At 40.8% G+C, this 14,745-nt stretch overlaps 1 protein-coding gene across 7 annotated transcripts in view; it reads left to right on the forward strand.

Annotated features, from left to right (window-relative positions):
* The window catches only part of BEND5 (BEN domain containing 5), an 851,004-nt gene that overhangs the window by 495,790 nt on the left and 340,469 nt on the right, over positions 1-14,745 (forward strand). The window contains exon 1 of one of the 7 annotated variants that reach the window (XM_052665968.1): positions 8,915-9,270. The exons of 2 other annotated variants lie outside the window; for them this stretch is intronic. In XM_052665968.1, the coding sequence (XP_052521928.1) occupies positions 9,051-9,270 (220 nt within the window). In that variant the 5' untranslated portion in view covers positions 8,915-9,050. Of the gene's footprint in view, positions 1-8,914; positions 9,271-14,745 lie in introns of those variants that run through there. 4 more of the 7 variants (XM_052665967.1, XM_052665970.1, XM_052665969.1 and 1 more) reach the window with 4 other exon arrangements.

Genomic DNA, 14,745 nt, shown 5'->3' on the forward strand with positions numbered 1-14,745 from the left:
CAGATCGTGATTATTGAGGCAGAGTACAGTTGTCTTTGAATTTTACTGTCCTGCATAGAACATTGCGAATTCTAATGATCTTTACAGCCATACTGAATGTGAACTAGATTTTTTTCTGATTTCGTAATTTAACATTGCAGACTGTTGACTTATTGACTCTAACATTAGCATTTTTTCAGATTGGCAAATTGCCTTGTAGGAGCGTCTCTGTGTCTACTTATACATCATCCGAAGGTTGAAGTATGGAATACATTTTAACTGTCTAGATATAATTTGATAAATCATATCAAAATTTCTAAACTTAAAACATGGAAGTTACATACCAAAACTCATTTTACTTTCCAAAACAGAAGTACTGATTACTGAGAATCTTCCGCTGATGCTCATTAAGTAGCATCCCAAAGATCTAGTTGCCATTTTAGAGGAGTTTTTAAAACGGAGGAAATTCTAATGCCCTTCTTAGATTTCCTAAATATGGAATATTTCAATGAGGGTAATTTAAAAAAAAAAAAAAAAAAGCTGCATATTCATGTATCAATTTGTTTTATTCATTTACAGTTGTCTTAGAGTCTGAAGATGTAAAAAATCAAAACCCAAACAAGCTGAAACATGTATGCAAAGCAAGAAGCAGTGAATATGCTGTCTGAGAATGTTTTGTCAGGGGAAACATTACCTTGGAGGTATTTAAGGCATTTAAGAGCAAGTCTAATTGTTAGTTACATTTATTGTTTCCCACTTTAGCAGTACTTTTCTCTAGAATACAGATCCCAACATAAATTACTGCAGAATAATAAGCTTCCCTCACATCAGCTGACTGAGAGTCGCTGCCCATGTATGTGTTCTTACAATTGGCAAATGTGAGTTAATCCACAGTAGTTTGCTCTCAATTGAATGCTTTACCTTGCAGTAGCTTAGTTACCTGCCACACTTCTACCTTTAGAAGTGATCAACAAGAAGTCAACTATAATATTGTACACTGAGCCTGAGATTAGTAGAAACATATATTTTCATGGGGAGGGCTTGACCCGGGAATTCATGACTGTGTAGATGATGAAAAGGGTGTTTACAACTGGAGGCACAGAGTGGGAGTCTGAATCTCTTCAGCCAGATGAGGAACCCAAGTGGGAGATATCTGGTAAGAGATGGGAGATAGCATTGTGGTGCATGCTTTGACCTCTCTGGCCATTTGGTAAGGATAGCTCAGTCTGTGACTGAAAAGAGGTTTGTGTATATACACGTGGAGAATTTATATATCATGCTCTTCAGCCAGCTGACTATTTAAAGCAGTATCTTGAGCTACTGCAATGTGCTATTTCTATTTCATCCTTTGAACAAAATATAGACTTCTTTTGTTCTGTGGTTGTTTTTTTTTTGTTTTGTTTTGTTTTGTTTTTTTATCTCTTGTGGTTTTGGATAAAAAATAGGTTTCCTTTCTATTTATGTTCACTAAAAACTGTGGTTATTCTCAGTAGTAACACCTCTGCATGTAATATAATCTTTGTTGTCTCTCCACCTCTCATCTTTTCTATTTTATTACCTCTTGCATGTACTGGTAAATAAAAAGGGAGTGAATTTAGAAGATATAGGCCACTTGGAAGAATGCTGTATGTATCATATCGGAGAGTTCAGAAGATTATGGAAATATTTACAGTTCCAAAAGAGTCAATCTGTATACCAAAATTGAATTTAGGAGTGGACATAAGCCCTGTGTACTTTAGCTCTTCTAGAAGGACTGATTTGCAATATTTTATGGCCTCAGAATAGTAAAACTAGATATGATGAATTTACCAAAGTCTGTATACTGCATTGCTCCACCATTTCTTATTTTCATTGACATTATTTTTTCATCAGTTTGGACTGTGTAGGATGTGCAGACAGTGTATGTTCAAAATATTGGATTGCTGTGCTTTTGCATACAAATCTTATAAAGAAAAAGAAATACCAGACTGTGTGTACAAGCATCAAAATTTGATTATATGCAGGATCTAATCTTAATATCACACCATCCTCACTGAAAAGCATCGCAAGAATATTCCAATTCATATTCTGAATGGTGTGTTTCTCTGCATTCATTCTGCAGAATTCTTATTCCTACCAGGAGAATATCAGTATATTGAACTGAATAAAAATGTGTACATTAAATTGCTTATTCAAATGTCCAGCTTTGATGTTTGTGGAAAATTTAAGCAGGAGGCAATATAACCTGAGTTTTGTTTTATTGGTAAGAGGCTAATGTGAGTTACAAAACAGGAAAGAATAAGAAGTTGTATAATATGCTGAAAATGTGAAAAAAATGCAGATTTCAGTTATTAGCTTTCATGGCTGTATTTGCATAGAAATATACTAACGGCTGGAAGACATTTCACGCACGAACTTGATAGAAGATCTTTAAACATATTCATGTTAGAAGAGTGCTTAAAGGAAACCTCAAACTTGAAAATTCTCCTCTTTGTTTAGAAAACAAAAACAACCACAGTTTCCCTACAGTGTTTTAGTACAAGATATTTCTTCACGAAACAAAACTTCCTTTATGAGAAACACAGTGGCAGACTATGAAGGTGCCTCTTTCTGATCACACTTTAGAAAAGACTGATTCTTCTGAATGTTAAATATTATTGTACGGTAGATGTTGCTCATGCTTTTGTGGAAAATATTGGCAAAGCATGAAGTGCCTGGAGGATTCAAACTCCTGTTTTTTTGGATTCCTATAACATTTTCTACTTTGGGGGAAACAACTTCCTTGCAAGTGGGGCAGAGATGATTGCCAATTTTCTTTGTTATGTGAGGTAATTGGTGTTAAGCCCTTCTCCAAGAACTAGAGAAATTCCTGTCTGTTATAGTTAAAGCATGTTAAGAATTTTTGTTACTTGGGTGACAGTAAGCCCTTCTAGTTAATGTTTGTGAGCTGATTTTTTCTGTCGTCTTGTTTTGTTTTAATTCATGTACTAGTGCAGAGCAGGTGCAACTCCATTCTGAACTAATAAATGACAGTGATGTCTGGTCTTCAAAGAAGAGGAGATATAGGAAAGATCTGTATAGCAGTGACCACTTGCACATGCTGTTTCTAGCAGTTTTGACATCCAGTTTGCCAAACGTTACAAATTACATTCTATTAATTTAAATTTGGTTATTAGTGAGACTGAGGAAGGCTTTTTTTTTTTTTCTACAATATTCCAGGGATTTTCCTGCTCTGTTATCTCCATTCACTTTCCAAAACAGGGATTTTACTGCTCACATTAGCTGAGGTTCTTCAAAGGAGCTGCTGGCCCATCTCCAAATGTGTCTTTCATTAGAAGTAGAAAAGTTGATCTTCTCTTCTGAAATGGTGAGATGTGAGCATTAATTCCTGGAAATATTTTCTAAAACCTCACCTTATACTGAACTGTAGCTAGCCCTGAAAAGGATTAGAAATAGCTAGACGAGTATGAATTTAAAAGCACTGAATTATGAAAACTTTAAGCAGTATTGACTTTGTTCTCACATATGCAAGTCCATTCCTGATGATGATGACTGTCAAGAACCTTACAACAAAAGCAGAACTCATCTCTAGAATCTGTCCTGTCTCCTGCTGAAATCAGACTTATGAAGGAAAGTAAAAGTGTTGTGTATATACATGGAGGTACCATTTTGGAAAAATGCAGTTGGTAGTAGCTGATTTTTTTTTCTTTTGCACATATTTCATATTATTTTTGCATACCTCTCAAGCAATATTGGCCTATACAGAAAAAGGCTACGGGATTGTTTTCCATGCCAGTATGAGATATAAATGCTGATTACAGATAGAACAGCGCTGTAGAGATGTAAGAACAACAACAACAAAAAAAACCCAGACAAAATGGAAATATGAAAAGAGTCATGACTACTGTCTTACTCAGAATCTCTGTCTGAAGCATAATATAATCATAGGCAGTGTGTAGTAACTGTAATTTACACTAAAGCCAGAAGGTTACATAGAGTTGAGACCTTGCCAAATTAAAGTCCCTTTGATACATATGGTATGGAAGGAATGACATTACTGCAGCGGTGCAAAATGTATATATGTAAAGCAACAGTCATACTACTAAAATAACTACGAAAAGCCAGGGGAAAAAAAAAAATCTGGTTTAAATAAAGGAAAGGAACATTTCAAACCAAATTTTCAGAGCTCCAGATAGAGTGAAAATATGTGGGCTGAAACTGTCGGTGGATGGTAGCAAGTTCATTAGGACTGCAACCGCAGGCATGTGCTCAGCACAGTTCTAGAAAATGGTGGCAGCAGTACCAAAAGGACATATTTTAAAGGTGAGTCCATGTCTGAGTTAGCTCAAAGAAAATGTCTTCCATGCTTTCCTCTCAGGCAAGTTTATAGCGTGGAAAACAGCATACCGCTGGAATATAGTGGATGGTGTTTGTCAAGATTTTGAATGGTGTGCAGCAGGGAGGGAGCTGGAAGTCACGGAGATTTGAAAGACCCAGTTTCTGGCTCTCTCTGAGTAAATAATCGGGTGAGAGCAAGGAGAGCCGTTGCCCCATGCCAAGGCAAGATCATGCAAACTGCCAGCACCTCCTGATTCCTGTGGACTTTCTGTGAGCAGATTCAACCTGTAATTTGGAAAAGGAAAATACAGTCTGGCACCCATTTTTGAAGGGTTGCCAGTCTCACACCTATCCTATAGCATGCCAGAATGGGAAAGGTAAGTATCTTACAGTATCCGCAGTATCAGTATTCACAGCAGCAGACACTGGAATTTTGTCTTTTCAATGCAGAAAAAAAATCCAAAGAATGTAATTATTTATTTTCCAGCTTTATAATTGTAATGATGATCTTTGGATTGGGAACCTTCAGCATTTAATGACTGTCTGGCACTTTCTTTGGCCCTTCCTTTCTCCAGCCAGCCAATAACAGCAAGGAAAGCACCTCCTCCAGTGATCACTCGCTTAAACATTACTTTGTCATGCTACAGAATATACCAGCTACCTCTGGGAAATAAATGTCTCTTGTGTGAACAGAGCTATAAAGTGTTTTTGAGGTTTCATTTCTTTGAAAGAATATTCTGTTAGGACATGCGAGTTTAATGCAAAAGAAGATTGAGTAGCATCCTTAGCCTCAAGAAAGGTTAGACCCCTCTCAGGAATTGGGACTAAATAGCCTTGCAGTGCTTCTCCTTCTCTTCTGGGGATGGTTTAAGGACATAGATTTCAAAAGATTAAATCTTAAGAATTTATCTATGTAATCTTGGTACTTTCCTCTTGGTATTGGAGCACTTTGGACATTATATCCAGACAGAAGCATTATCCTTGTCTGTCTTCTAGGATTGTATAACAACTGGACCTTATTTGCTCCATTTGAATTTTGTGTAGTCATTATGATGCTGAAAGAAGAATGTTGTCTTGAGAGTTAAACATTATTGAAAAAGCTAAAGAGGGATCAACCTTTGGGAATGTCTGCCTTGCTCAGCCTACCAGAAGAGTCTCCTCTTCCAGCCACCCTCTCCCCTTCAAAATACCAAGATGTTGTATATGGCTTTGTTCATAGGGAGATTTGTTTATTTACACGTGGAAATGACTTCGTCTTGCACTTTATTATGAGAGAAGATTAGATACTGTGGAAGAGATCAATTTGAGGTATTTTCTGACCACTTGCTAGAGCATATTCTTGATCAAAATTTAACCAGATTATGAGTGGATTGAAACATATACATGCATAAGCTTTTGAATAGTCTTCAGTTCTTGACTGTTGTTAAGAGTCTTTAAGCTTATGACTTTAAATGCTATTGTTAAAACGCAGTAGATTATCTAAATAATTGTGAATGCATCTCTCAGGGTACATTTGAGCTTTAAAGCAATTATTTAAGAAACATATTGCTTGGAAAAGAAATTCAGAAGAAAACAATAAAATTTTCTAAACCACATATCTAAATAGGGATTCCTATAGCAGTCCAACATATAATTATTACTGAGTAGTCAGGTAGTAGTGAAGCCCCTTCACCTGGATGGTAAAAGAAGATTGGAATTTCTTCACCAGTGCATTTAAAGTCAATATGGCGTCCCTTGAGGTTTCGGTATAAAGGGTGGAAGTAATGTGACTGATGAGCCTAATTTTAATGTTTTGCTGTGGAAGAGATTTAGCACCTGCATAACTATTATTGGTACCATTAGCTTTTCATATTGTATTTTTATGTGAAAACACATCAAAACAGCAGGCATCAGCTTTTTTTTTAATGCTCTTTTTTTACTTTTGAAGAAAAAACAGTAGCAGAAAAATATAGGTTGTGTTCCAGGAAACAGCCGCTCGCGAGTCCCAGAAGGGCTGGGGATGTGCTTTGTGGTTTTCCTGACTCTTGGAGTGACACTTTTACTTTTTAAAGCTGAGGCTTCATTTGTATTTTGAAAATATGACAATCTCCTTCTCAGCAGGGTTGCATTGTTTCTAAAAGGCTGAAATTGCTACAGGATTTAAATCTGGTGAGGATCCGGTTATTCCCTTAACAATGCATTTTAGAACACCCACCCGTAAAATAGCTTGACATCTGTAAACTTGAAGCCATATTCTAGATAGCTAGATAGCACTCAAGCAACTGGCTGGAAATGGGGAAGGCGTGAAGGAGAAAGGAGTGCCGCTGTTGTGTATTCTGTGCTTAAACCGATCTCTTCCTCTGCTTCACAGCTAACTGATGCAGATTATTTATAGATTTCAGAGCCAAAAATTAACACAGTTCCTTGCAGGCAGAAGAGAAATGTATGGGATCGTTATTAATTCTCTAGCATTATAGTGCCTTCTGGCTCAATGTGCGTGCTGGGGACCAAGTGTAAACACACATTTATCATCGTGACCCTTAATCTGTTCCCAAAAATGTCCTTCAGTGGGGAACTGTAAAACAGCTTTTCTAAAGGATTTGAGACCTTTTTCTTTGCCACTGACACAAAGATCTTTACAGACTTTGCTGTAATAGAACCTTCAAATGTAAAATGTTGTGAATGCTAGTTTAGAATGTTCCATTTTGTGAAAAAGAAAACAAAAAAAGCACGCTGGGATGCTAGCTGTCTTTACACAAATGTCTTTTGTTTTCTTTCATTGGGGCAAATTACCCAGGCTGATGAGAAATTTCCTTCTTCAAGGTCTACCCTAATTTCTGCACCCTTAGCTTCTCTTAGTTCCTCCTATTGTTTCTAGTTTCTCCATTGTTGTTTTCCTTTCCCTTGACAGCAGTCTTAGGTGGTGCTAATAGATTTCAGCAGCAGAGGAAATACAGTACCAATAAGATTCGGGTACCGAATCCCTCACTGGCCACTGAGCTTAGTGGGATAAAATTGTCCTTCATGTAATTTTAACAGTGTCCATGGAGTAATTCTAGCCATTGGCCTGTTCTGTCTCTCTCTGCAGCTCCTTCTACCTCCATCATAACATGAGGTGGAGGAGATAGGATCCCTACAGCAGCTGCTATTGTTTGATCAGCAGCAGAATCTTTGTTGGAATTTCATTTCCCTTGCAGCCTCGCTTCTAGAATTCATTTGTCATCCATACTTTGTAGCACTTATATTTGCCTGTAATTACATACCAGTCTGGCAATACTTTATTGTTAACATAAAGCAGCGGTGTTTAAATCCCCAATCTTATGCTGAAGTATTTGCAAAACTCTGTAATTGCTAAAATAATAAAGCTGCCATTATTGTATGGGAAGTTTACAGCCTGTTACTGAAATACTTGTATCAGCTTAACTATACCTGTATGCATTCCTCATGTTCTCATGGCTTAAGAGACAGACTTCCCAGTTTCTGTTGCTTTCACAGAATGGCTGAGGTGCGAAGAGACCTTGTGGATCCATCTGAGCTCAGGATGTTCTATTATTCTGTGACTATGACTTCTGGTAACCCAGGGCTGCACTCATACGTGTTATCTCAGAGCATGCAGGGGACTGCACAATCTCTGGACAAGCAGTTCCAGGGTTCAGTCAAAACTTCACTTTTTTCTGGGTTATGGTCTGCTCTCATGTACCATTTGTAAGAAGTCTATAGAAGATAGCTAGGAAAAACAAGTTCAGTTTGGTTAAACTCGGTGTAATGGGTAGAGATATCACTCCAAACGTTTATGGACCTGCAAACCAGAAAAGATAAAGTATTTTGGTTTCATTTCGTGTTGGCTTTCTGCAGACAGAAAAACAGCAATGCCCCTTTCTTGTTGTTCCTTACTTACTGTGCTGTTGTTTAGCCTTTACACAATCCCCCGCTATGTCAGTTTGCTCCCAAACTAGCTGGGCAAAGCAGACCTCAGCACTGGACACCAGGGTTAGAGTAACTGGTGCAGGTGCATTATAATTATTTTTTTTTTCCATACAGAAAGCTCAAAACATCCACACCGAGTATAAACATGTCTCCAGCAGCTTGGGAACTTGTGCTGTAATGAACGGCACGGTCTCTCAGCTTTGTTTTCATACACATGCATAGAACATCTTCACGTGGGGGATGGCAAGGAGACTCTGAGTTCTTCCAACAGCAGCCACTGGACGTTACCATGGGTGCCCCATCGGTGGCTCAGAACCCCACAGAGCAGTAGCATCACACTCTCAAGACCTTCACACAACAACGCACGTTCGGACTGCGCTGGTACTTAGCCAATAGGTGCCGTTCTGCGGTGCCGCCTGCCTGCGACCCGCCTGCGACCCACCTGCTCTCCTCTCCCCCACTCCTCAAAGTATTGCCCCGGCCTACGTGCGTGCTCCGCGTACCCCCACAGAGCAGGAACAGCCCCGCTTCGGCACGGGCCCTGCACCGCAAAGAGTTCGGTGCATCGAATCCCGAGGGGCAGCGCCTCCCCGCCCGGCGCGGCCCCGAACCCGAGGCCGCAGGGCCGCACCCGTTGTGCCCTCGGTGACAGCGCGGCCCCCTCCCGCCCACCCCTCAGCCCGGCTCGCGTCGCTCCGCGCTGGATTGCTCGCGTCTGCCCGGCGCTGGGGCTGCCCGGCTGGCGGCGCGGCCAGGCGAGCTCAGCCGAGCGCAGAGGCGGATTTTGAGGAACAATAACAGAGCGGGGAGTGCGGGACCGGCGCGGCCGCCCCGCCCGCCGCCGCACCATGTACGCCTTTGTGCGGTTCCTGGAGGACAACGTCTGCTACGCGCTGCCCGTCTCCTGCGTGCAGGACTTCAGCCCCACGTCCCAGCTCGACTTCGACAACCAGAAGGTCTACACGGTGTACCGCAACCCCGAGGAGGCGGCGGAGGAGGACGACGAGAGCACCGGCGAGTGGGGGGAGCGCCTGCTGCTCCACAAGGCCCAGATCCTGGCGCTGGCAGGTGGGCGCGGGCAGGGCCGGCTGAGGGAGGGGGCGGGCGGCGGACGGAGCCCTGGGGAGGGGGGGGGGCGAGGGAAGACGGGGGGGGGATTCGCAAGCGACCCTCAGGGCTGGGCTGGGGGGACCGCAGGGTGGGGAGCGGGGCCGGGTTGGGAGACCCCCCTCTCCCCGAGGAAAAAAAAAAAAAAAAAAAAAAAGGGAAGGTTTCCTTGCCTAGCGTATTTATAGTGCATGGAGTCATTTCTGTACCTTCGCAGCTCGTGTTGCCACATTGGAGCTGTGTTGCTGGTTTCTGTCTGCTCTGTTAGTTTAAACGACTTCTCAAATTGGGAGGCAGCAGCGGGGGAAGCAGAGCTTTGTGTGGGGCTTGGTGGTGCTCAGTGTGGTTGCTCCACGTTTCTCGTACACACGGCTCCCTGCCTACAAGCACTGCTTCAACTGCACATTTAAAACGCAATCCCATACTTTGGCCATTTAAACCCTGGTGCTGCTGTGTGGTCCCCAAGTCGTGTCCTGTTGGCAGCACGAACACTTTCTGTAGTTTCTTTGCAACCGCAAAAAGCTCTGTCCTCACAGCTGGCATGGGAAGAAAGTTTGAGGGTGTTTGAAGCGAGCTGCTGGCTGGTGTGGAGGTGTCCCATAGGATGGGACAAGCTGAGTGTCACTGTGTGGCCCACAGAATGCAGGGTTCCGATCCTGAGCTCCACATTTGGGGAGAAATACGGCCCGTGGCCATTTCCCCAAATATGGCCTGGGCTGCCGAATCTGCTCTCCTGCACTGCAAAGGCCCCGAACAGAGCAGCTTGATGCTACAGGCATGTAAAACTAGTGTTTTCCTAGTTTTTATTTTATTTTTGGAAACAACAATTTTGGAAACAACAAAGTAGGTCAGCTGGTGGTCCATCTAGTCCCTGAGTCAGAGAGTGACTTGTACCAGTGGCCTGTGTACAGTAGTGGCCATAAGCAGATGCTTGGTTCAAATAAGAAACAGGAGAGCTTGTACATCATTTCCCTGTAGAGTTTTTCTGATCTGTGAATATCTGCAGGAATATCCCCAGAGTTCAGAAATAACAGAGGCTGATGGAGGAGTGGATTCTTCTGCAAAGTTTTTGTCATCCTGTGCCAACATGCAGTGTTTTGTGTGACTTGTCTGTAGCACAGGAGAATTGATACATGAATTATTTGCATGTTGCCTGCTGTGTACATGGAAGACAGCAGTATCACTGCTTGGGGTTTGCTTGGCCTCTTCTCAAAAGTTACCCACATGGAGTTCACCTTTTTGTTTCTTACTGGGGAAGTGCCCTTTCTCAAGCGTTTCAGAGTTCTCAGTCATGCTGTTTTGCTAATGTGGTGAGCCTGCAAGGTTGCCACTAAGTTTTCCAGCAGAAAGTGCTCTTACTTTAGTCAACTCACTCATCCCAGACAGAGTTTGTTCCTAAGAGAAGTCTACTAGAGAGTTTTCTTCATCTCTCCAGAACCAGAACAAGGCAGTATATATTTTTTCTCCAGAGGGCAAAACTTGTTATCTGTTTTAGAGATCTGCATTAATTACTCCTCAGAGATCTTAGTTTTTACAGGAACTTTTCCTACCAAGCCAGGAACACAAAGAAACATAAAGCTATTTTTATCATGTGTGCTCCATCTCAATACATATGATGTGTATGTGTGAGTTACATGTTTCAACATTTTTCATATGAGTGTTTATTCTGGTTCTTCTTTCCTTCCTCTACCATATAAAAATTCCGTAACTGAATTAAACATGGTGTAGCCAAAGGATTAGTTACTTTCAGAGTTTTCTCTTTCTCACCCAGTTTTTAATGTTGATGTTTATTTTATAGTGGTTAAAACACTGGGGATAAAGGTTGATCTTACATGAAGATACTTTTGGTTTCTAGTGACCAATTAAGTTTGTGTGGCAAACAGATTAAGACAACTTACAGCAAGCGTTATGAATCTGATGTTATGCAACCTGCTTTTGTAATGTAAAAGATGAGTTTAAAAGTCAGTAGTGTGTCACATACTTGCATGGAACTTTTAATCCTGAAGCATTACAATGTATACTAGCAGTAAAGTAAATAAAATGGGTAAAATAGCTTTTATCTTTAAAATGTACAAACTGAGATGATTTGGAATTTCTGGAGGGGAGCCCATGTCTGCACAAATTAGTGCATCAGTGACTTTAAGGATTTACTGCTTTGTTTTGGGGATTCCCCATTAGGAACAGTTTTTAGGATCACTGTGGTAGTACACATTAAATTTAAACAAAAAAAAAAGTGGGAGGAAGAATTTCCTTTTATTTTCAGTTAGTTTCAACATGCTCTGTTATTTTCTTGGTAGAGTTTCAACAGGTTGCACAGTGATGTTCCAAAGCTGTTCAAGTAAGCAAAATGATACCTGCTCAGATATATTTTCATGATCTAACACTGTTTTTGCAGTGGGAATTAGAGTACGAAAAAACCTCTTAGCTTTCCTCTCTAGCAACATCGAAAAGGAAGGAGTAGAGAAAGAATACTGATACAAGATCTAGTTGAAACAACTCTTCTACTGTCTTAAAAAAAAAAAAAAATACACTTTTACCATCCTGACACTCTAGTTTACCTAGAGATAGATATATGTTCACACCCACAATACAAAATTTATTGGAGCATTTGTGTTGTAAATCATTTGTGAAACAATTGTCCTGATTTGAAGGACTCGAGGAGCATTTATTTGATCCCTGTGTTGAGGTTGGATATTTGGAAATCTGTACATCAGTGAGAAATGGATGCTGCGAGGCAGGGAGAGCTGAAAAGGGAAGAGTGTTGGGCATGCTCAGAACAGCACATAGTTGTGATAGACTTGATATGACGAGGGGATAAATACTGTCTTCTAACAACTTCAACAGCAGTACATAGTGGTATTAGAGCACAGGGATTGTTCTGAGCAGCAGTACATGTCTGTTGTTCCTCTGTGTGTGTGGTTGGGGAACCTTAAACTATTTCAAAAGTTAGTCAAAGACTAAGGCTGAAATAAAGCAGGTTAACCCCTGACTAGGGCAGTTGTAGACAGCTGAGCCATAGAAAGCATGTTAAAATGAGTGTTCTGTTCCATAACAAGATTAGCATTTGGTTAACAGGCAACTGATGTTACGTAGTAATAAAGGAATCACTTTATTTACCTCTTGAATGGAAAATACAGCTCAGTGGACTGAAGCTGTACTTTAAGGCAGTTTCTTGAGGTGGCATGTTAACTGCTCTTTCTCGCTGAGGATAAAATAAATTGACAGCTTTTCAGAAGGAGCTTGAGCCTTCCTTCTGATCATTCACACCCTTCATTTTTATTTCTTTCGTGTCCTTTCATCTAAACACAGAAGCTGTTTTTCTCGTCCCTCTTGTTGAAACAGGTGTGCCACTTGCAACTTTTTTTGCTCCTGTCCGATGTAATCATTGTCAGTTTTGTCCATAAGCATGTGTGCACCTTACTGTGATCCTTATGTGACCCTGCTGGAGCCACTTCTAATGCTCATCACATTGCAAAGCAAGGTGGAACAAATCAATGTACAGGAACTTTTAAAAAGTTCACTACTGCAGGCTCCATCTGTTGACAACTTAATAGTGACTGTCTTCTAATTGGAGGCATTCTTTCCTGACTGCAGTAAATAATTGCTCTCTCTAGCTACTGCCCTTAGCACTTCCCACCTGCACCATAACAGCAAACACATCTCAATCAGATCCTGACTGCAGTTCCCTGCCTGCCACAGCAGGCACATTAATACCTGTGTGCATCCATATTCTTCCCTGTCCCTTCATAAAATGTGATGCTCCACTTTTTATTTAACTAGGTTAGGTGTGTTTTTTTATTTTTTATTTTTTTTCTTTTTAAAGTCTTTAAAAGTCTGAACAGCTCATGATGAGGTAATTTGCTGCGTTTCAGAAGGATGTGAAGTCTCCATTCCTGGAACAGTTTTCAAGTAAATGATTTTGTTGCTGAGTTTTGAATAAGTTTGAGGGTGGATTCATCCTAAGAAGTTGAAGCTCTCTGATTTGAACAATTAAAGAGGGAGACATTGTTGAGTGCTGGAGTAGGTGAAAATTTACAAGTTGGGATTTTAGGTTATACCAAGATTGTGCAGCATGTAGGTCAGCAGGTGATGATGGGTAAAGTCATTCTGAATCCTTTCACTGTTCAGACAGCCTGGGGAGCTGGATTAGGTAGAGCAGAGTGTGGCAATGCCGTGGCCTGTGCCATGCTCAGACGCAGTGTTGCCCCACGTAAGGTAGTGCCATGAGGGAGTTGTAGGAAGCCTTCCAGCAATTGCTTGTCACAGACTTTGGTCTGTTTTCCTGGGATAACTCAGGAAGACCTGTGGGCTGCACTTTGCATGGCTGTCTTTGAGCAGCCAGCCCACTTTGTCCTACCTGAGCACTGGGGTTTGCCTTGGGGTGACCTGGTCACTGAGCAGAGCTGAGCCCAGCAGTGCTGAAGCAAGCTTGTTCAAAACATAGTCCATTTCCTGTTCATTTTTAACTATTTCAAGATGAAGGATGGATTTATTTTTCTTTTTCCCCTTTCCTCTATATTGTACTGTAGGAGTGTGTCTGAGATTTAAAGAGCTTGTACAAGGGTGCCATTTTTCTTTATTGTATCTGTTTGTTCAGCTTTAAGGTAGGGCTCATCATTGCAAAGCTGAAGTGGCAGCATCAAAAAGGAAGTTAGAACTTTTAAAACAATATCCAGTAACTGTTATGATAGTGGTGATGGGTACGTATCATCAGCAACAGTGCTAATGAAAAGGAATTTAAAAGCAATTTTACTGCAAGATTTTACCCTCTAGTTACCTCTTTCTATATATCTTAGTGTGGAAAGAAGTATCTTTTGGTCTCAGCTGACCTGCTTATTCCTCAGTCACTTCTGCTTTTTGCTTCAGAAGAGTCGGAAGTCATTTACTAGTTTGTTTTTATGACGCACGCCCTTACGTGTCACCTAGAGCATTGTGATTTCTCTTGGTCTTAATACACACATTATAGCATATAACACAAGTTATGCTTGTAAATGTTGCAGAAGCTCAGCTATGGTACAATAAAAATACAAATTTCGGGATTTTAATAAAATTGACTTCAAAGGTAGTATGGGGATGGTAACTATGGTAACTAACACTTACTAATTAAAATATGCTAAATTTTGCTGGGAAGTGAAAAAGGAGATTAATGTAACTTATCGTTTTTGTTTTCTTAATTTGACTGTAAAACATTTTTTCCAGTGCTAGCCTAAGTGCTAGTGTCTATTTCCTGGGTTGTTGGGGCTTTTTTTTTTTGTTTTTTTTTTTGTTGTTGTTGTTGTTGCTTCTGGAAATCCTTTAAAAATAGCACCAACGGAACCACATAATTTTTGTGTGGAAACCAAAAAATACATGAATCTACCCACTATTTCCATAGCAAACTCATTCCTCGGGCAGAGAGGTTGTGGAGATTTCCTGGAGAGTTCCCTGTAGGCTGCT

Source organism: Tympanuchus pallidicinctus, unplaced genomic scaffold, assembly GCF_026119805.1.
Source record: "Tympanuchus pallidicinctus isolate F22 unplaced genomic scaffold, pur_lepc_1.0 scaffold7, whole genome shotgun sequence".
NCBI lineage: Eukaryota > Metazoa > Chordata > Aves > Galliformes > Phasianidae > Tympanuchus > Tympanuchus pallidicinctus.